At 39.9% G+C, this 23,952-nt stretch overlaps 1 protein-coding gene across 1 annotated transcript in view; it reads left to right on the forward strand.

The window, feature by feature from the left end:
- The window catches only part of LOC143041740 (2-oxoisovalerate dehydrogenase subunit alpha, mitochondrial-like), a 118,686-nt gene that overhangs the window by 87,480 nt on the left and 7,254 nt on the right, over window positions 1-23,952 (forward strand). Inside the window, exons 7-8 of the mRNA XM_076213752.1 lie at window positions 4,631-4,802; window positions 9,697-9,791. Of these exons, the coding sequence (XP_076069867.1) occupies window positions 4,631-4,802; window positions 9,697-9,791 (267 nt within the window). The remainder of the gene's footprint in view (window positions 1-4,630; window positions 4,803-9,696; window positions 9,792-23,952) is intronic.

The raw sequence follows: 23,952 nt of genomic DNA on the forward strand, positions 1-23,952 counted from the left end.
GATAGGGGTGAGTGGCAAATGGTTGTGTATGGACGATGCTGTGATGCATGGAAGGGAGTGGGTGGGGGATGGGGAGGGTGAGGGACTGTGTGAATGATATTTTGATGCAGACCAAGGGGATTTCTCTCTGTCCTCTCATTTTCTGCATGAGGGGATGGAGATGGGTGAGTCACTGATTAAATAAAGCACCCTTGCTGTGAATGTGCTATGTCTTGCTAAATTGCTTCTGACCCAGGGGAGTGGGTGAGTTGCAGTGATGTCCCATCATCCAGGCGGAGCCAAGAAAAGAGGGAGGGAGGGATGGTGAATGTGAATGGAGTATGTGAGGAAGAAATGGATGGGAGTGAATTTAAGCCTTTGACTTTGTCTATCTCCTTTGTAAGGGGAAAAAGCAGTTGGTATATGTATGTATGTATAAGCTAGCCATAATACTTAGGCTGGTGATCATTCTGGTTGCCATCTTTTGTATACTTTTTTTCTTGTATGTATATATTTTTTTATGTGGTGTCCACACCATCACTTCATATTCCAGTCTGAGGTGGAAATGGAGCTGGTAGATAGGGCTGATTCATGAGGCTGCATTAAAAAATGCAACATAAATGACAATATGATTTTTCAGACCAATTTTGCATGCTGAATATTGGTCGTGTTCATCTTGCTCATGGGGTTCTAGTTTTTGTGTTACACAGCATATGTTATAGTGCTAGGTGTATAGGCAGCTATGTATTAATTATTACTGTGTAATGTCCACGTGTGATCACTGACTGTGTCTCATGTTTATTTCTTTTGTTGGAGATTAACTGAAGGATGCCACAGACTTGCAAGAACCATCCTGACTCATTCGGCTACATATGCAGAAAGTACACACCCTCAAAACAGAAACACACTATCACATCTTCAGTAAAATGTTAACTTTGCCATTGAACTAGGAGATCAGGGCAAGCCATGGGCTCCTCACATTGCCTGTGTGAACTGTATTTCTCGGTTCACCCATTGGAGTAAAGGGAAACGAAAAATCACCAAGATGACTGCTATTTCTGTATGGTGAAATTGCTAGGAAGGAATGCTAAAAGCATGAAACACATTAAATATCCAAACATTCCATCAGCTATGCGACCTGTACCACACAGTGATGACGTCCCAGTACCATTTTGTGCTGAGAATGTGCACCATAGCAGTTCAAGTAACTCTTCAAGTAGTGACCATGAAGATGCAGATGTGTATGAAGAGTTTCACCCTACCAGGATCCCTGGGAAAAACCCTTAATTGTTTGAACAAAGTGAGCTAGATGACCTTGTTTGAGATTTTGGGCTGTCAAAATAATGCACAATTGCTAGGTTCAAGGTTAGCAGAGAAATTTTTTTTGGGGAGCAGCACATGCTTTGCATGGTATAGACATTGAGAGCAGGAATTTGTGCAGTACTTTACTAAGACAGATGACATGGTATATTAACATGACTCTTTATTGACTCCTCTACAAGGAGTCTGACAGCAATGCTACTTTTTAACCTCTTCAGTCCGGGGCACATCGCACATCTGGCAGCATTAGCTGCCCGACATGCGATGTTGCGTCATAATAATCGCATTATAAAAAACAAAGTCAGTGCTCAGTCGTTCGTTCTCTTTCACCCGTGTATTTTGATAACCATAAAAAATATGATGAAGCCAGTATAGAGAGAATGGAGGTTATGTAGGTACAACTACAATAAATATAATCAAGATGCCGATGTCGGCATCATCGAATACCCACTTGCTCCTCATGCCGCCTATGTAGGCTTCACCGTATGGAAGTGGTTAATGGCAGAAAAGTAGCATCATTGCCCATTGCATATTCTGTCACCCTAAAAGAAACCTATGCTACCATGTCACTTCTTAACAACATACAATATCAGGATCACAACTGGCTTCTTTGTGGTGACCTGAAGGTCCTAAATATTTTATTAGGGCAGCAGGGCGGCTACACAAAACTTCCATGCTTTTTATGCTTGTAGGACAGCTGTGCAGATTCCATACACTACCGACAAGTGCAGTGGCCACAACAGATGGAATTTGTACCTGGCTGCCATAACGTCAAAGCTATACCACTAATACCAGTGGACAGAGTGCTTCTACCTCCACTTCACATAAAGCTGGGATTGATGAAGAACTTTGTAAAAACACTTCTGAAAGATGGAGAAGGGTTGAAGTACCTGTCCTACAAATTCCCATCTGTAAGTGATGCTAAAATGAAAGCTGGCATATTTGTTGAACCACAGATTTGTGAGCTTTTTTCACATACTGGCTTTACTGAAGCATTAACACCTCATGAAAGAAGTGCTTGGAATAGTTTTAAGTCAGTTGTAATAGGCTTCTTGGGGAACATGAAAGCTGATGACTACAAAGAAAGAGATGGGAACATGCTTCAAGCATATGAGATGGCTGGTGTACAGATGAGCCTAAAAATGCATTTCCTTCATAGCCATCTTGACTACTTTCCTGCCAACTTGGGTGACTTCAGTGAGGAACAGTGGGAGAGGTTCCATCAAGATATATCTGAAATGGAGCACCACTATCAAGGCAATTGGAATGTGATGATGATGGCTGATTTCTGCTAGTCACTTCAGAGAAGCCGGGCAATATCTGCTGATACACCGGCACATAAGAGAAAGTCTCGAATGCGTGCCTTTCAAGGAGAATAGCTGGCCTCAACATTCAAATATTTTAATACAATTGTGTTTCTTCTCAATAGAATAAAATGGCCTGTCAATCTCTTTGCCTTTACTTACCTATATAAATTTACAGGAATTTTATAGACCTGGCTCAGACGCATTTCTACATGATAAACGTGAATCATTTAGTTTCAGTTATTACAAAAAAAATGAGAACTTCCCTGAAAAAATGAGTATGATTTCTGGATTCAGCATGCAAAACTAATGGGAAATGCTACATCTTTGTTGCAAGGATTTATTTATTTATTTATTTTTATTTATTTATTTATTTATTTATTTTTTATGCAGCCCAGTGTATAGAATATTGGCATAGTTGGGCACATGGAAAGAATTAATGAAGAAAAATGAACAAAAAAGGTGGAAAGCAGAGGTGGATGGAGTGAACTTAGTAGGACAACTGAGGATGAGATGGATGGATAGGGTTAAAATGGCTTTGAGCAAGAGGAGAATGTTTGTTGAGCAGGGAAGGGTGAAGGAAGGATAGGGGTGAGTGGAGAATAACTGTGTATGGTTGATATTGTGATGTAGCCTAAAGGGATTTCTCCCAGTCTCCTCTATTTTCCTCATGAATGGGTGGGGAGTTTACTGTGCAAGTGAAGTGGTCCTGATGTGGATGTGTGTCTTGCTACAGTGCTGATCTGGGCATTGGGTGGGAGATGGGGATGACCCTTCATCCACGGGAGCTGAAATAATAGGGAGGAAAGGGTGGTGGATGGAAGTGGAATGGATGAGAGTGGGTGCATGCCTTTGATAAGGCTACCTTCCTCGTAAGTGGAAGAAGCCCTTGCTATATAGATAGATATTCTTCATTTCCTCCTCAGTATAATGAAATGTGATTTACATTCATTAACAGTTTGTGACTCCTGTTATTCTGTTTGTTTTTCTGTAACCATCCCTCATTGAGATTCATAAATAATTTTCCTTGTTTGCTGTTATGATTACTTCATCAGCCATTTTATAACTATGACAGTCTTGTTTTGCATTGACCCCTACCCAAAATTTTCATCATCTTTGCATTGTATGAAGGAGTGATTGTGCTGACAGCACTGTATGGGGCAGAAACATGGAACATAAGAGAGGAAGAGAGAAGGAGTTTGAATGTGTTTGAGATGAGGTGTCTTGAGAAGTATGATAAGGGTTACTTGGCTGGTTAGAGTGAGAAATGAGGAGGAGAACTGGGGTGGAAAGGGAGTTGGGAGATAGGGTGAATGAAAGAATATTGGGATTGTTTAGATACATTGAAAGAATGAGTGAAGAAGACTAGTAAAAGAGGTGTGGAAGGAGTGAATGTGAGGGGTCGACCGAGGATGAGATGGATGGATGGGGTAAAAGGGGCTTTGGGAATGAGGGGAATGTCTGTTGAGGAAGGATGGGAGAGGACAGAAGATGGGTGAATGGAGAATGGTTGTCCATGGTTGATGTGATGCATGAGGTGGAATGGGTGGGTGATAGGGGGTGAGGGAGTATGTATGAGAAATAAATTGATGCAGCCCGAAGGGATTTCTCCCTTTCTTCTCCTTTTCTGCATGAGGGGATGAAGAGGGGGGTCACCAATTTAATGAAGTGGCCTTGCTGACACTGCTTCTGACCCAGGGTAGTGGGCGAGATGCAGGGATGACCCGTCATCCAGGAGGTGCCAAGATAAGAGGGAGTGAAGAGAGTGGAGGGAAGTGAAGTGTGATAGGGATGGAATGGGTGGGAGTGGTTTTATGCCTTTATTTTTTGGTTACCTCCCTTGTAAGGGGGAAAAAAAGCCTTTGGTATGTATGCATTGAATTTCATTTTCCACTCCTTGCTCCATTCATAAGAATGTCCTCACTGATACATATGTTAAGTATGATCACTGGTAGTTATCATAGTTCCCAAAGATGACAGTTTCATATGGATTATTATTTTACATGATCTTTACCAATTTTGCACAGGATTGGTCATCACAGTACCTCAGATGATAGTTCAGCATACAGATCTGTTGATGAAGTACGTAACTGGGATGCTAAACGACATCCCATAGCCCGTTTACGTACATATATGGTCAACAAGAATTGGTGGAATGATGACAAAGAAAAGCAATGGAAGGATGATTGTAAACGACAGGTGGGTGTGCACTATGTATACAAGAAGTTGTTGTTCACTGTAGTTTAGTAGCATAATTAGAATCTTCTGACATTTTTCCCATTCTTCCTTTTACTTTGGATACTGATACATATTCCATTAATCCCCTGTCAACCACCCTTCCATCCACTGCCCTTTTCAAAGTATACTTGTGCTTGGCTGTCTTCTTAAACACTGTTTTTCTTACCAATTTTGAACCTGTGTTTTGATACCTGATGTTGGAATTTTGCTTTCATTTCAGCTTGTACCTGCCCAGTCATATCCTTTCTGATTCCTGAGTTATACAATTACTTGCTATAGTTTATAGAAGAAAAACTTAAGATTGAAAGAATTCATTGACAAAGTAGACTAACTATTTTCTATTTTGTTCATTCTGTTTCTATTCATCAAATATATTTTGTTATTTATTTTATAGTGGAAATTTAATGGTGAAGATGTGTTTAGAGAGTTGATGATAGCTAACACAGTGTTTACAAAAAAAGTGAAGCATAAGTACCTGTAGGAGAGGGTGGTGGATGGAAGGGTGGTTGATAAGGCATTAATGGACTATGTAGTGATATCCAGGAAAAGAATAAGAAGAGTTCTGGGTGTCCATGTTCTTGGGGAGAGAACGGGGGGGAATATCAGATAAGTTGAGAGTGAAGGATTGGTGGAAGAGGAAAAGGGTGGAATGTAGAGAGGTGCTTAGACTAAACCATTTAAATGAGAAGGAAAAGGAACAGGAGTACAAGAAGCTGAGAAAAGTGTGGGAGGTGGTGAAGAATAGAGGTAGGAGTGGAGGATGAATGGGGATGTTACAAAGAGATAGTGACAATGTGTGCAAAGATGGTATATGGAACAAGGAGGATGGGAGGAAATAGGAGGAAGGGTAGTGAGTAGTTGGATGATGAAATGAAATAGAAGAGAAGTGAGCATTCAGGTACTGATTGCAAAGTAGAACAAGAGAAGCATAGGAGAGGTGCAAAGAAAAGATAAGAAAAGCAAAACAAAAAGGAGAGCAGATATAAAATTGTATGACAGAAAGTTTCGAAAGTAATAAAAAGATGTTTTGAAAGGAAGTTAACCCCTTCAATACGGGCCAAAATCTCGCGGGCAGCATTAGCTGCCAGACGTGCGATGTTGCGTCATAATACTCGCATTATAAAAAATAAAGTTACCGCTGTATTGCTCGTTCTCTTTCACCCGTGAATTTTTATAACCATAGAAAATATGATGAAGCCAGTTTACAGAGTATGGGGGTGACGCAGGTACAACTACAATACAGACGCTCCTCTACTTACGTTAATTCATTTTACGTTTTTTCGATTTTACGTTTGAACTGACTGTAAAAAAAAAAATGTAAAAAAAAAAATTTTGAGTGAATTTTTTAGTTTAGCGCGCTCTCCGTAGTTCAAACGATACTTACGCATGACGCTGCGTCCATTGTTTACATGGCACAAACGACAGACTGAACGTGCCTTGCCTCCTCCACCATCTCAATTTATGTTGCTTGAATTTAATTTATTTGAAATTAATGTTACAGTAAACTCGCGCTTATCCGAACGCGTTTTAACCGAATAATCGCATTAACCGAACATTTTCTCAATACGGGAGCCATCGCTTCAACCGAACGTATTTGGATCTCAACCGAATATTCAAACACCCCACCGCCTCTTCCGCCACCCCTGCGCCACCCGCGAGCTTCACTAAGTGCTCACACGGTGGCAGTACACTCCATGTTTACACCCGATCGTCTGTTTATACTCTATAGAATATGTTTATGAACTATAATAAGCATTTCCATGTGTATGTTAAGTTTACAGGTACGAATATTGCAGCTGACATTACCGCATAAAACTCCACGGGAACGAAACATACAAAGTAGGATTAACCGAACATTTCGGTTAATCGGACATTTCTAATCCCCCTTGGAGTTCGGATAAGTGGAAGTTTACTGTATTTTACAATGTTGTGTGTATAATTAATGATTTAGGGGTGTTTTATAAGATACAGTAATAGAATTTACGGATGTATAGTACAGTATGAATGGTCATACATTACTAGAATGTGCATTAACAACTTACGTTCATTTTCAACTTACGTTCAGCCGTTCGGAACGTAACTAAAACGTAAGTTGAGGAGTGTCTGTATATATAATCAAGACACCGACATCGGTATCCTTGCATACCCACTTGCTCTTCATGATGCCTATGCAGGCGTTATCATATTGAAGGGGTTAAGAGAGGAAGGGAAGGTGATTTAAGTAGAGAAGAGGTAAAAGGCACAGATAGACAAATGTTAATAGTAGAGATGGGAGTAAAGGGAAAATGGGCAGTTTTTTTTAAAGAGCTGTTGAACGTGGAGGAGGATAGGGAGGCATTGGTATTATCAATGGAAGGCACTTAAGAAAATTTCAGTGATGGGAGAGGAAAATGGAGGAGAAACAAGAAAAGATGAGGTACAAGTAGTTTTAGAAATTATGAGAAGAGGTAAAGCACCTGGGTTAGATGAGTGTCATGCAGAGTGTGAAAAAGTACAGTCATAGTGGATTGGCTAGTGAAGTTGTTTAATGTGTGTCTAAGGGAGGGTAGAGTGCAGAAGGACTGGAGTGCCTGTATAGTTCTGCTTGACAAAGGAAAAGGGGGCAAATATGAGTATAGTATTTCATAGGGATCAGTTTGTCTAGTGTAGTTGGGAAGGCATATGTGAGGGATTTAATTGAAAAGATTAAGAGAAGAACTGAGGTAAATTGGTGAGGAACTATATGGGTTTAGAAAAGGTAGGGATTGCATGGATCAGATGTTTGTGATAAGACTGTGAGAATAAACACCTTGTGAGATGGAAAGCTTTATTGGTACTACGTTTCGCTTGTTACAGCATGTTTAACATCGCCCCTCCTATCATCCATCTGTTACCCGCATTAAATAAATGTATGAAATGTCCCCCTTAGTCCACTTCAACAAACTGTCCGAAATGTCCCCCTTTGTCTCCACCAAGTCCCACCCATCCCCCTCCTCCCCCCCTCCCCCCCTCCCCCCCTCCCCTTCCCCCTCCACCAAGTCCCACCCGTCCCCCTCCCCCTCCTCCCCCCTCCCCTTCCCCCTCCTCCCCCCCTCCCCTTCCCCCTCCTCCCCCCCTCCCCTTCCCCCTCCACCTACCACCCACCCCTCCCTGATAACCTCTCCCAGTTCCTTCCCTGTTGGCTTATATGTGCTCAGAGTGTGTGTCATGTCTGTACTTGAAAAAGCTGTAACAAGCGAAACGTAGTACCAATAAAGGTTTCCATCTCACAAGGTGTTTATTCTCACAGTCTTGTCGGCTTTTGCCATTGTGATTCATTTTTGTGATAAGGCAGATATGTTAGAAATCTTGAGCAAAAGGTAAGGATGTTTTGTGGGCCATTATGGGTTTGGAAAAGGCTTATGACAGGGTAGACAAAGGCACAGTGGGAGGTATTGCAGGTATATGGGATTGGGGGAAAGCTGTTATGGGCAGTTGATTTTTTTATGAGAGTAGTAGAGCCTGTGTTAGAACTGGAAAAGGAGAGGGTTAGTGGTTTGAGGTAAAAGTGGGACTGTGTCAGAGATGTGTCATGTCATCATAGCTGTTCAGTGTGTACATGGATGGGGTTGTGTGGGAGGTAAAGGTGAGGGTAATGGGCTAGGGATTGGAGATTTCTAAAGAAAATGGAGAAAAGTGAGAGATGAACTAGTTGTTGTTTGCTGATGACACTGCACTTGTAGCAGGGTCAGAGGAATGATTATGGAGTTAGGGAGTTTTGGGGGGGATATAAGATTGGAGAAGTTTGAAGATAAATGTGGGTAAAGGTAAGGTGATGAGATATACAAGGGGAGAGGATGACAGTAAGTTGAAAGGAAGTCTTAATGGAGAAAGGCTGGAGGAAGTGGATAGCTGTATTTGGGATTGTATGTGGCAGGAAAGGGATAAGTGGAGGTGGAATTAAATTGAAGATTGAGAGAAGCAAGTAAATGTATTTCAGAGATTAAAAAATGTCATAAGAAATAGGCATTTGGAAATGAATATGCAAAGAGAAGACTATATGAAGGGGTAATTGTGCCAATGGCACAGCATGGAGCAGAAACCTGGAATTGAAGAGAAGCAGAGAGGAAAAGTTTAAATGTGTTGAAGATGAAATGTTTGAGGAGTATGGTAGGGGTTACAAAGTTGCATGGAGTGAGAAATGAGAAGGAGAGCTGGGGTGGAAAAGGAGATGGCAGATAGGGCTGATGAAAAAGTATTGGGATAATTTGAACTTTTGGAAAGAATGAGTGAAGAAAGATTAGTAAAAGAGGTGTGGAAGGAGGAGGTAGACGGAGTTAACTTGAGGGGATGACCAAGGATGAGATGGATTGATATGGTGAAAGGGGCATTGAGCAAGAGGGAAATGTCTGATAAGCAAAGAAGGGAGAAGGCAGGAGAGGGGCAAGTGGAGAATGGCTGTGTGTAGATGATACTGTGATACAAGGAAGGGAGGGGGGTTAGTAGGGAGTGATTGTGTATGAATGATGTTTTGATGCATTCCTAAGGGATTCTTCCTGTCTTCTCCTTTTTCTGCATCAGGGGATGGAGAGAGGGGTTGACCACTTAAATGAAGTGCCCCTGCTGTGGATGCGCTGTCTTACTGCATTGCTTCTAACCTAGGGCAGTGGGAAGGATTTAGGGATGATCCATCATCCATGAGGAGCTAAAATGAGAGGGAGGAAAGGATGGTGGATGGGAATGGAATGGGTGGAAGTGAGTACTTGCCTTTTGACGTGGCTACTTCCCTTGTAAGGGGAAAAAAGCTCATGGTATATAGATAGATGAATAGATTTATTTGATTTTTTATATGCTTCTTTAGATAAATGCACTTAGTGTGGTTTTCTCTCTCCATTAGGTCATGCAAGCATTTGCTCGAGCAGAGAAAAGACTCAAACCTAACTGGAAGGAAATGTTCACTGATGTATATGCTGAAGTACCAGAACATATTCAGTAAGTTGTGTTCAGATGTTTGTAGCTTATTTCATGCCCATGTCTGGGGTCTCCTCTACAGGAAACTCATAGCCCAGAGAAACCTAGCCACAGTCATGTTAGCTCAGGTCACTCAGGGAATAAACTTCGTAGTGTTGTTTGTGGTGGGTAATTATAGGACAGAGCAAAATGTCATATGGGGCATTGTAGTATGAGGTGTTCCTTGCCCTCTGTATTGTGGTTACATCTGGGGCAGTTTAAATCTCTGGCCATGCCTATTACATTGGTCAACAAAGAATTTGTCCCATGGAAAACAATAACTGTATCTTGTATGTTTTTGCATGCAGAATCCAAAAATAATATCCAGTTTTTTTCCATCACGCACAGTTTTTGTGTTCCACTGTATGTTACATGTGTTATGTGGGATAAATTTAAATCATGCACTTGGCAACACTGTGTGAGATTGTTATGCACTTTCAGCCAATCTGTTCTTCAAGTGAACCACATTTATTGAGTCAGGGAGATCTGAATGATCTTGTGTGAGATTTAAACATGTCAAAAAAGCAACTTGAACTTCTTGTTTTCAGGTTAAAGGGCTGGAATCTTCTCCAGAAAGAACCCAAAGTTAGATTTTATCGTAAGCGACATTGTGATTTTGAACAGTTTTTTCTCACTTGAGGATGGTGTGGTGTTTTGCAATGATGTATAGTCTGTTATGGAGTAACTTAACCATAAGTATGACAGGAGTAAGTGGTGCTAATTGACTCTTCAAAAATGAGCCTGAAAGGTGTTTTGCTCCACAGTGGAAATAAATTGCCTTCTGTTCCTCTGGCCCATGCAGCTAACATGAAGGAAACATACAAGAGTATGAAGCTTCTATTGCAAAAAAATAACTATGAAGAACATAAATAGAATATCTTTGGTGACCTAAAGGTTGTGGCATTTTTCCTTGGAATGCTGCTGGGGTACACAAAATTTTGTTGCTTTCTCTGTGAGTGGGACAGTCAGGATAAAAAAAATCACTATGAAAAGAATGTGTGGCCGAATTGATCTCTTGACCCCCAGGAGAGAAGAATGTTGTCAGTCCTCCTCTTGTTGATTCAGAGAAAAATTTTCTGCCTCTGCATATTAAGTTTGGGTTGATAAAATGTTTTGTTAAAGGCATGGATAGAACTGGCAAGAGATTTACATATTTGAAAAATAAAGTTTCCTAGAGTAAATGATGCAAAAATCAAAGAAGGTATTTTTGTTGGACCACAGATTAGAGGGCTGATGAGAGACCAAAATTGAGTGTGAAAAAGCTGCATGGCTGTCATTTAAGAAAATTTGCACAGAGTTTTTGGGGAATCACAAAGCAAATAACTATTCTGAAATTGTAAAAGAGCTGCTGACACCCTACAAGACCATGGGATGCAATACGAGCCTAAAAATCCACTTCCTAGGCTCTAACTTGGACTTTCTCCATGCAAATCTTGGCACCGTGAGTGACGAGCACAGTGAAAGGTTTCACCAGGACATTCTAAACCCGGTATCAAGGGAAGTGGGGCTCTTCAATGTTGACTGATTACTGTTGGACACTAAAAATGGGATCTCCTAGAAGCAAAATATACTAAAAAATCATACATTTCTACAGTTTAAAGGTAAGTTTAATTGAAATATTGGCCTCAATAGTTATAATTGTTTAAAATTTAATGTGTTAATCACAGAAAAAATATGCCTGAAAGAAAAATTCTGAAAACATTTGAAATCAGCAGAATGAATTATATCAAGTTAACCTTTTGCTCATGGGACAGGTATTTTAATCAGTTTTGTTGACCAGTGTTATTAATTGGTACGGTTGTAATACTGGATGTGACCTGAGCATAGGCATGCTAGTGTGGTTCTCTCAGGTATAGGATTTTTTTTTTTTTTTTTTTTCTGTGGGGCTAATGTCTGGGAGTTGTTGTTGGAATATTGAGTTTATCTTGAAGGGTTTATTTAATGATTTGAGTGTGTGTGTATTTACCTAGTTGTATTTTATTTACCAAGTTGTATTATATGGGAAGAGAGCTATGCTCGTGGTGCCATCTTTGTATCTCTCAGCATCAAGTTTTTTTCTTAAAATCTTGAATAGTGTTTGCACACACTGTTTCATTGTCTAATTTGTTCCAAGTATCTATCACTCTGTGTGGGAAGCTGTTCCTTTTCAGATCTCTCCTGTAACTATCCTTTTTTAGTTTCTTTTCGTGTCCTCTTGTTTTACCATTATCCCCTATTAACAAGTCATTCATATCTAAGACTTCCAGTCCTTTCATTATTCTATAGATAGTCAGCAAATCTCCTCTTTCCCTTCTTTGTTCCAAAGTTGGTAATTCTAGTTTGGACAGTCTTTGCTCATATGTCAGTTCGGAAAGAGTTGGTGTTAGTTTTGTTGTTGCTCTTTGTATTCTTTCTAATTTTTTTATATTCTTTTTGGTACTGGGTGTCTATAGTTTTGCTGCGTACTCAAGTTTTGGTCTTATTAGTGTAGTTAGAATTTTTTTTATCATTTCCTCGTCCAAATAAGCAAACACCACTTTAATTGACCTCAAATTGTAGGTTTCTCCGAATATTGTATCAATATGCTTATCCAGTGTCATGTCCTTGCTGATCATCACTCCAAGATCTTTCTCCGAGTGTACCTTTTTCACCTCTTCACCAATTTTGTAATCTTTCGATATTTTGTTTTTACTCTTTCCAAATTCCATTATACTACATTTCTTTATATTGAATTTTACTTCCCACTTTTGAGTTCAATTCCAGATCTTGTCCAAATCTTGTTGCAATGAGTTGCAGTCTTCCTCCGTTTTTACCTTCTTTAGTATCTTTGCTTCATCTGCAAAGAAATTCATATAACACTACACTTTCATCCATGTCATTAATGTATATGGCAAACATGATTGGGGCCAGTACTGATCCCTGCGGGACACCGCTTATCACTTCTTCCCAGTTTGAGAATTTGTCTCTAAATACTATTCTCATTTTCTTCCCAATCAGGAAGTCTTTCATTCATTCCAATAATTTTCCTCTGATGCCACCTATTGACTCAATCTTCTTTATTATTTTTTTCTATGGTACCTTATCAAATGCCTTTTGTAGGTCTAGAAAGGCACAGTCTGCCCACCCATCTCTCTTGTATTATGTCCATTAGTCTTGAATAGAAGCAAATCAAGTTTGTTGTACATGATCTTCCTTGTCTGAATCCAAATTGATTTGGATTCAGTATAGTTTTTTCTTCCAAATGCTTAACCCATCTATTTTTGACAAGTTTTTCACAAATTTTTGCTACTATGCTTGTTAGTGAGACAGGTCTGTAGTTAGATTGGTCTTCTTTGTTTCCTACCTTATATATTGGTACAATGTTTGCCTTCTTCCAGTTCTGTGGCACTTTTCCTTCTTTAAGTGAGAATTTAATTATATTGTATATTTTGTCTGTTAATTCTTCCATGCATTCTTTCAATATCCAATTTGCAATTCCATCCAGACCATGTGATTTTTTAACATCAAGGGTTTTAATTTGGTCGCTGATTTCCTTTTGTGTTATGATTATTTCTTTCATTGAGGGAGATAACTCTCTCTCTATTTCCTCACAGTTAGGTGAATTTTCTATTGTGAATACTGATTTGAAATGGTTGTTCATAATTTCAGCCATTGCACAGTTTTTCTAATTCTTGTTTGTTCTTCAGTTTCCATTTACATACCTGTAAAATAGTTTGGGTTTTTTCCTTGCATTTATCTATTATCTATTTTTCATAGTTTCTCTTTTCATCTCTGCATATTTTTACATACTCATTTCTAAGGTTGATGTACTTTTGCCATTTGCTTGTTTTCTTGTCTCTTTTCCATTTCTTCCAAGCTTTGTCTCTATCATCGTTAGCTTCACTACAACTTTTATTGTTTTCATGAAAGTGGCAGTTGCCGACAAGGCTGACGAGTTAAACACCACATGAGGATGGAGCCTTTATTTGTATGACATTTCGCTTATTACAGCTTTTTCAAGTACAAGTTGAGATATATATGCTTGAGATTAAATAAGGGGAAAGGAGGGAACGGGGAGAGAAAAGAAGAAGGGGAGGAAGGAAGAGGAGGAGAAGGGGGGGTGATTGAACACTGGGAAAGGTTGAGAATGCTGGCCCAAACGTCTGTGGGTGAAATGTTCACAAAGGGTGGTTTAAATATTTAAAATTTTTGCTTGCCATGGGTATTAGGGGAATTATGTGGGGCGAGATGTTAAACATGCCCCTGTTTTGTTCAATAGTGTTCGTTCCTTGAATGATCGCTGCTTCTAAACACTTCCTGGTACTTTTGTTGTACCAGCTTTTTATGTATGTTATTTCCATTTTTGTTGTGGTACATATTTATATACTCCCTCATTATAAATTTCTTTTAGTATGGGACAAGAGCTATGCTCATAGTGATCTTTGTATCTTTCAGCATCAAGTTTGTTCTTAAATTCTTGTATAGTTTTTGCACTCACTGTTTCCTCATACTATTCTTTTTCAGATCTCTTCTGTAACTATCCTTTTTAAGTTCCTTTTCATGTCCATTTATTTTTTTCTTTTATCCCACTTTAATAAATCAACTCTATCGAGGACTTCCATACCTTTCATAATTCTGTAGATGGTCAGTAGATTTTCTCTTTCTCTTCTTTGTTCCAGGGTGTTCGAGTTTGGACAATCTTTGTTTGAATGTCAATTTGGAGAGTGTTGGTGCCATCTTTGTCATTGCTTTTTGAATTCTTTCTAATTCCTTTATATTCTTTTTAGTACTGGGTGAACATAGTGTCGCAGCATACTCCAATCTTGGTCTTATCAATGTAACTAATATTTTCTTTACCATTTCTTCATTCAAGTAGTCAAAGGCCACTTTCATTGATCTTAATAAATTGAAGGTTTCTCCAACTGTTTTGTTGATGTTTGTCTGGTGCCATGTCATTGCTGATAATTACTTCGAAGTCCCTTTCTGAGTTAACTTTTTGAGCTTCCTTTGTACCAATTTTATATTGTCCCTATATTCTATTTTTACTTTTTTTTCCAAATTCCATTATACTACATTTCTTGATGTTGAAGTTCACACTTTTGACTCCATTCCCAGACTTTATCCAGTTTTTAGTGATTTACAATCTTCCTCTGTGCTTACTCTCTTTAGTAGTTTTGCATCATCGGCAAAGTTCATATAACATTTCACACCTTCATCCATGTCGTTTATATATATGGCAAACATTATTGGAGCCAATACAGAACCTTGTGGTAGGCCACTTGTCATTTTTTTCCCAATTTGAGTTCTTGTCTAAGTATCGCCCTCATTTTTCTCCCATTCAAGAAATCTTCCATCCATAACAATAACTTGCCTTGTACTCCACCTATTATTTCAATTTTACTTAGCTTTTTGTGTGGTACTTTATCAAATGCTTTTTGTAAATCTAAGAAGGGACAATCTGCCCATCTATCCCATTCTTGTATTATTTCTAATAGCCTTGAGTAAAAAAAAAAAAAAAAAATCAAGTTTGTGGCGCATGATCTTCCATGTCTAAATCCGAATTGTTTTGGATTTAGTATATCATTCTCTTCCATATGTTTAATCCATTTACTTTTAATAACTTTTTCACATATTTTGCTATTGTGCTTGTAAAGGAGACCAGTCTATATTTAGTTGGATTTTCCTTGTCCCCTCCTTTGTATATTGGTACAATATTTGCATTTTTCCAATGTTGTGGTACTTTTCCTTCTTTGATTGAGAAATAAATTATCTTCTGTATTTGGTCCGTTAGTTCGTCTATACCTTCTTTCAATATCCAATTTGCAATTCCATTTGGCCCATGTGATTTTCTGATGTCAAGGTTTTTTATTTGGTCCCTTATTTCCTTTTGTGTCATAGTTATTTCTTTCATTGAGGGGGGGCTCTTTCTGTCCTTCCTCCCAATTTTGTCATGGTGTGAATGTTTTGTGTGATATAAATGGTAGGTTGTAAATATTTGAGTTGTATGCTGGTAGTGTATTTTTTGGTGCATTCTGTTGGAGGTGTTTATGAAATGTAGTATGATGGGTGTGTAGTGTTTAGGGTTCTGGCATAGAATTGTGTTCCTGTAATTTTCCTGTGGTGTCCTGTGGGGAGGATTTTGGTTTTTGTATGCAAGTGTCCAATTGGGGTGGTTTGGCACATCTTATAATTACTCTTGGTACTTCATTCTGTAAAGTTTGTAAATTGTTTGTGTTCATCTTGCTGATTGTTGGAAACTATGATGTGGAGGTATAGTTAAGGATGGTTCTTATGAATTGTTTGTAGATGGTTATTAGATTTTTTCTGGTGCCCAAAGTCAGTACTTGCTGTGGATTTAAGTGGGTTTGTTTTCTTGTTGATTTTTACTGTCAGGTCTTTGATATGAGAGCTGAAAGTCACACGAGTATCCAGTGGGCGGTTTGGAATTTTAGTGTTAAGGGGGTACGCGACACCTGGGGGGGTGAATTTGGTCAAGATATGGCATTTTTCAAAACTGTGTTCAAAATGTTTGTATACCACTTAGAAATAAATCCCAACAAATAATTTTCCAGCCGCGCGCAATTTAAAGGTCCTAGGTGAGGTTTAAAGGGACAGATTTAAAGGCGCAACCCACACTAGAGGGAGGCGTGCCACTTAGGACCTTCAGGCACAGCGAATAACGTTGAAATTTGATTGAATTTACACTCGCCCAGTGTATCAACGGCCAATATGATTGTGGAGGGGAAGGGAGGAAGGTGGAGGGAGAATATTTTGCCAACTTTGTGCGAAACTAAGCGTTAGTTCCCGGCTAGCTCTGAAAAGGGAAGTACGCATGTCTCATGAGCTCTCATTGCAATCTATTACTTTAGCTAGTACATATTACTCTTTAGTACAGTCATCATGGGTAGCAAAAAGAACAAAAGAACATCACAATGACAAAAATCAGCAGTTAAAGATGGCAAGCAGTCAAAGACGACTAAAGATCTCACCACCTCTCACTCCTCCACCGCCCTCACCTGCACCTCTGTGACGGTGACAGAGGTAAAGGACAACATTAGACTAAACAATTCAAAGAGGAAGATTAAATCCAAAGAAGAAAGCAAGAGGAAAAAGATCAAGGCTATACAGGAAGAAGAAAGAAGAAGGGACATCATATGATGCTGGAGGGGGTGCCCTACCAACATAGATTGGCGAGGGGAATCTGATGAGGAAAGAGAAGGCGCCCACTACTGGAAAATAAACCTCTTTCCAATGATTTAGATACCCTGAAGACCCCCAGCAGAGAGGTTTCATATGAAGAAACCGCCAAAGGTGCAAAAAAGCAAATTATATGATGTTGTCGTCTGTGCATCGTCACAACTGTGACATACTTATACTTTAGTTTTTCAGTATTTAAAGTACTTATAATTAAAAATGAGTGAAGAAAGACTAGTAAAAGAGGTGTGGAAGGCAGATGTGGAGGGAGTGAACATGAGGGGACGTCCTAGGATGAGGTGGATGGATGGGGTGAAGGGGGCTTTGGGGAAGAGGGGAATGTCTGTTGAGGAAGGGAGAGGACGGAAGACAGAGGTGAGTGGAGAATGGTTGTATATGGATGATGTTGTGACTGCATGAGGAGGAATGGGCGGGGGGTGGGGGGGTGGGGTAGTATGTGTGAGTAAATTTTGACGCAGCCCGAAGGGATTTCTCCCCGTCCTCGCCTTATATGCAAAGGGGGACGGAGAGGGGGGTCGCCGATTAAATGAAGCGGCCTTGCTGTGGATGTGCTGTGTCTTGCGACACTGCTTCTGACCCAGGGCGGTGGGCAGGGTGCAGGGATGACCCGTCATCCAGGAGGTGCTCAGATGAGAGGAAGGGTGGGAGGGGTGTGGAGGGTATTTAGGGATGAAATGGGTGGGAGTGTTTTTATGCCTTTCCCTCTTTGGCTACCTCCCTTGTAAGGGGGAAAAAGCCTTGGTATATGTATGTATAATTAGAATATGTTGATAATTTTTACTGTACTTACTTATTATATAATAAGAATTAAGCCATGAAAAAATCAGTCAAATTGGTGAAACTATAAGCAAGTTACAGATATATTCATATTTCAAGTTGCCATATCTCCGTTCGATATTTTTCTACTTTTTTTTAATCATAAAAAATCTAATATACATTAGATTTAGATGAAACTTACAGGGAATATTACTTTTAGTAACTGCTAGGGCCGATCGTTCGAATATTTTGAATAGGATGAAAGAGTTCGGAGTAATAATGGAAACGAGCAAAAAAATTGTATTTTTCACGATTTTTGCCAGACATTAAAATTGAAATGCCTGTATGCAAAAGTATAAAGGAAATTGTTCAATTACTTAATGACCGGCCCTAGGTGTGCCTACTGACTAATCATAGCCAAAATATAAAACAAATTGGTCCACGTATTTAACACCAAACAAATTGTTATCTGCGCTGTCTGAATCTGAAGAATCTTCTAGTCTTTTTGCAGCTGCATTTCCTTTTCCCTTACTTTTCTTTTCAAACTTTGAATCTTTAAATCTACAGACTGCTTTCAAATGTCCCTTTTTACCATACATGTTGCCATTTCTATCTTGAAACCTGCATTTTTCACTTGCATGGGGAAAATCACAGTGCATGTGAGCTTAGGCTTACTATTACCTGATTGATAATAACTAGAGGTCTTAGGGTCATGTCTACTTCCTTTTTTCTTATGTAAATTTTGACTCTCTGATACCGCTCTTATACTGTTATTTTCACCCACAAATGCCTGTTCCATATTTAATATTCTATCAAAAGTTTCCTGGGAAGTCAAAGTTTGTAATTTGAAATTTTCTGCCACTTGATTGGGAAAATAAATTTCATTGTCCACCGCCATAAATAATTGATCTCGTACACGGTTGTCAAACTGGTCAGCGAAATTACAGTCTTTGGCCAGAGCCTTTAACTCTGCATATAGATTATTCAAACTTTCACCTGGCCGTTTTTTCCTTTGTTGAAATGCCACAAGACTTCTATGGTAGGATGGAGTGCCTATATAGTACTGCTTTAATGCTTTCACTAACTCACTAAATGATTTTGTATGAGGGAGATCAGCAGCACAGATCCTTTCCAACTCTGCATACACAACACTTCCGACAGACACTAATAATAAGTTTTCCTTCTTCACCAAATCTTCTTCACTGTTGCCAGTTATTCCTATATATTGGAAGTGAGCTTCCAAAAGAATCAGCCATAGGTCTAGTGAAGTCCTATCTGGCTCAAATCTGTCAATCTGTCTATCCTTAGACATCTTTTTGTGCAAACACTAAGAATTACTGCCGATGCAAAAGCCGGTGCCTAATCTGAGGCTAATAAAGGCATTGTAGACATACAGTTGCGTAATCTCAATGTCCACTTTACCATAGCACTCATAATCTAATCCCGTCCTCGTCGCCACTTGTTATGGCGGGATAATTCCCAAACAAGGCAGTTTGTTTCTTAGCTTTTATTCCTGATCATGTTTACAGGTGCCCGGGGTGTCTCAAAATCATAAGTACAGGTATATCTATGCCAGGCATCAGTGGGCAGTAACAAAATATAAACAGTCAAGTATTATGAAAGAGAATCAGAACAAATATAACTTAGGATCAAACTCTAAGTAGTAAACGAGGGATTTATACACTTATACAAAAACAATGATAGAGGTAAATGTATATACTAGAAACATACTGAAACACAAACATGAATCCCTACAGTGAGAAAGCTATAGGAAAAGGTAAAGATGTTTTTTGGGCTTTTATACATACATATACCAAGGCTTTTTCCCCCTTACAAGGGAGGTAGCCAAAAAGGAAAAGGAATAAAATCATTCCCACCCATTCCATCCCTGAATACACTCCTCACCCATCCACCCTCCCTCTCATCTTAGCACCTCCTGGATGACGGGTCATCCCTGCACCTTGTCCACTGCCCTGGGTAAGAAGCAGTGTCGTAAGACACAGCACATCCACAGCAAGGCCGCTTCATTAAATCGGCGACCCCCCCTCTCCATCCACCCATGCATAAAGGAGAAGACGGGGAGAAATCCCTTCAGGCTGCATCAAAAATTGCTCACACATACTACCTCACCCCCCATCCCCCCACCCATTCCACCTCACGCATCACAACATCATCCATATACAACCATTCACCATTCACCCGTCTTCTGTCCTCTCCCGTCCTTCCTCAACAGACATTCCCCTCTTCCCCAAAGCCCCCTTCACCCCATCCATCCACCCCATCCTAGGACGTCCCTTCATGTTCACTCCCTCCTCATCTGCCATCCATACCTCTTTTACTAGTCTTTCTTCACTCATTCTTTCCATGTGTCCAAACCATCCTAATACTCTTTCATCAACCCTATCTCCCAACCCTCTTTCCACCCCTGGTCTCCTCCTCACTTTTATGGATCTGGAAAAAGCTTATAATAGGGTAGACAGGAAGGCGCTGTTGGAGATTTTGCATATATACAGGATAGGAGGAAAGCTTCTAGGAGCTGTCAAGAGTTTTTACGAGAGTAGTAGAACATGTGTCAGGATTAGAAATGGAGAGAGTGAGTGGTTCAAGGTAAAGGTGGGACTTCATCAGGGATGTGGTGTATTGCCCTGGCTGTTCAACTTATACATAGATGGGGTGGTGCATGAGGTAAATGCAAGGGTAGTGGGTCAGGTATTGGAGATGGTTAAAGAAAATGGAGAAAAATGGGAGGTGAGCCAGCTGTTGTTTGCGGATGACACCACTTGTAGCAGGATCAGAGGAGGGATTGAGGAAGTTGGTGACAGAGTTTGGGAAAGTGTGTGAAAGAAGAAAGTTGATCAATGTGAGTAAAAGTAAGGTGATGAGATGTACAAGGGGTGAAAGTGGCAGCAGCACTGTATGGGGCAGAAACATGAAACATAAGAGAGGAAGAGAGAACGAGTTTGAATGTGTTTGAGATGAGGTGTCTGAGAAGTATGATGGGGTTACTAGGCTGGATAGAGTGAGAAATGAGGTGAGGAGGAGAACAGGGGTGGTAAGGGAGTAGGGAGATAGGGTGGGTGAAAGAGTACTGGGATGGTTTGGACACATGGAAAGAATGAGTGAAGAAAGACTAATAAAAGAGGTATGGAAGGCAGATGTGGAGGGAGTGAACATGAGGGGGCAACCTAGGATGAGATGGATGGATGGGGTGGAAGGGGCTTTGGGGAAGAGGGGAAGGTCTGTTGAGGAAGACAGGAGAGGACAGAAGATAGGGGTGAATGGAGATTGGTTGTATGTGGATGATGTTGTGATGCATGAGGTGGAATGGGTGGGGGGATGGGGGGTGAGGTAGTATGTGTGAGAAAAAATTTGACGCAGCCCGAAGGGATTTCTCCCCGTCTTCTTTTCTGCATGAGGGGATGGAGAGGGGGCGTCACCAATTTAATGAAGCAGCCTTCCTGTGGATGTGCTGTGTCTTGTGACACTGCCTCTGACCCAGGGCAGTGGACAAAATGTAGAGATGACCCATCATCCAGGAGGTGCCAAGATAATAGGGAGAGGAGTGGAGTGGAGTTTATGAGGGATGGAATGGGTGGGAATGGTTTTTATGACTTTGTTTTTTGGCTACTTTCCTTTGTAAGGGGGAAAAAGCCTTTGGTATATATATATATACATACATACATATATATATATACTAGCCAATTACCCATGTGTTGCTTCAAGTTCGTGAATAATTCCAAACCTAACCATACCATACCTAACTTTTATCCTTACCAAAATATTTTTTTAAATGAAATATAGCTTTAAACACTCCCCCTCCCAGATGTGTGCCCCCCTACTGGAAGGTTGGGAAACCCTAGTTTGAAAATACATGCATACACAAACACAAATATCATGTGCACATTCTTTTGTGTGTGTGTGGATTGACAATAAATGCCTACAGCTAAAAGGTGAAGAAATGTATCAATCTTCAGAATATAAATGGTTATAGGGGTTTATTTGGAAGAACGTAGGAAGAGTTTGTAAATAATAAATTTCCACCACACTAAAATTAAATGAAAATAAGCAGTATTTCAACATTTGGTAAAATTATACAATCATTTTACATGGTTAAGTGTGTGAAAGAAGAAAGTTGAAGATCAATGTGAGTAAAAGTAAGGTGATGAGATGTACAAGGGGTGAAAGTGGCAGCAGCACTGTATGGGGCAGAAACATGGAACATAAGAGAGGAAGAGAGAACGAGTTTGAATGTGTTTGAGATGAGGTGTCTGAGAAGTATGATGGGGCTACTAGGCTGGATAGAGTGAGAAATGAGGCGAGTAGGAGAACAGGGGTGGTAAGGGAGTAGGGAGATAGGGTGGGTGAAAGAGTACTGGGATGGTTTGGACACATGGAAAGAATGAGTGAAGAAAGACTAATAAAAGAGGTATGGAAGGCAGATGTGGAGGGAGTGAACATGAGGGGTCGACTAGGATGAGATGGATGGATGGGGTGAAAGGGGCTTTGGGGAAGAGGGGAAGGTCTGTTGAGGAAGGACAGGAGAGGACAGAAGATAGGGGTGAATGGAGATTGGTTGTATGTGGATGATGTTGTGATGCGTGAGGTGGAATGGGTGGGGGGATGGGGGGTGAGGTAGTATGTGTGAGAAAAAATTTGCCGCAGCCCGAAGGGATTTCTCCCCGTCATCTTTTCTGCATGAGGAGATGGAGAGGGGGGGGGGGGTCGCCGATTTAATGAAGCAGCCTTCCTGTGAATGTGCTGTGTCTTGTGACACTGCCTCTGACCCAGGGCAGTGGACAAAATGTAGAGATGACCCATCATCCAGGAGGTGCCAAGATAATAGGGAGGGGAGAAGAGTGGAGTTTATGAGGGATGGAATGGGTGGGAATGGTTTTTATGACTTTGTTTTTTGGCTACTTTCCTTTGTAAGCCTTTGGTATATATATATATATATATATATATACATACATATATATACTAGCCAATTACCCATGTGTTGCTTCAAGTTCATGAATAATTCCAAACCTAACCATACCATACCTAACTTTAACCCTAACCAATTTTTTTTTTTTTTTTAATGAAATATAGCTTTAAACACTCTCCCTCCTAGATGTGTACCCCCCTACTGGAAGGTTGGGAAACCCTAGTTTGAAAATACATGCATACACAAACACAAATATCATGTGCACATTAGGGATACAACTTTTTTGCAACTCCATAGTCCTGTATCATATTCTGATGAGCTTTCCCCAGGAAACATCAATTTTTTTTTTTTTTTTTTTTTTTTTTTTTTTTTTTTTTTATATATATATAAAAAAAAAGGTCACCCATGACTAACTTTGAAATGTTCATATTTTGTTGCATTTGGGCGGATTCCCAAAAATTTAGAACCCTGTTTGAATAATGTACTAAAAAATCCAAAATGTACATCCAAAATGTTTAATTCATAACTGTTACAAGAACTATATTTTGGATTCTAGAACAATTTAAAGAAACAAAGTCATATAAAGCAAAAATAGTCAATAGTCGAATTGCAGCAAGTCATTAGAAAGAATGAAACGCAGTGACAGGTTGGCTTTGTTCTTGCATGTGGCATGTAGTTCTTGCATGACCTTAATTGCTCGCTCACAACATTGATTGCTTCTACTGATGTTTAGTTTTGATGGCTCTTGTTTCCAATGATTTGTCGAGCATTTCAAAGCAGTCTTATAGGGTTGTAATGCTTGTGATAGCTTTGCATAATCTTCAGACCTATACATTTGGTCACTAAACCAGTGGTCCGCCCAGTCATATGAGATAAACTGGCAGACCATCTGCAATCTTTTTCTCACATCATGAGAAAATATGCAAGAAGGGCTAAGATTGCTCGGGAATTCCATCTGGCATTGCAGATGTTCGGAATTTTCTGAAACTTGATGAAAGGCAAATCTCCGTTTTCATGAAAGAGCCTGAAGGCACGGGTTAAGTGAAACAGAAACTTCATGTAATCTCTCCAGCCAGCTTGATCTTCAATGACATGAGTTCCATTCTGGAAGGACTCTTGGAGTTCTTTATAATTTGTCATGAGTTCTTTGACAAAACAATAATCTATGTTGGGTAACTGGCTTACGCCTGCAAGCTCCTCATCCATAATACGCAGGATTCTGTCCAAGACATGGTGTTGGCAGCTCACAAATTGTGGCTTATCATACCCTTTGCTCAAAAACATTCTCTG

This window comes from Oratosquilla oratoria, chromosome 32 (genome assembly GCF_046742065.1).
Source record: "Oratosquilla oratoria isolate Oo_2021 chromosome 32, ASM4674206v1, whole genome shotgun sequence".
NCBI classification, from domain to species: domain Eukaryota; kingdom Metazoa; phylum Arthropoda; class Malacostraca; order Stomatopoda; family Squillidae; genus Oratosquilla; species Oratosquilla oratoria.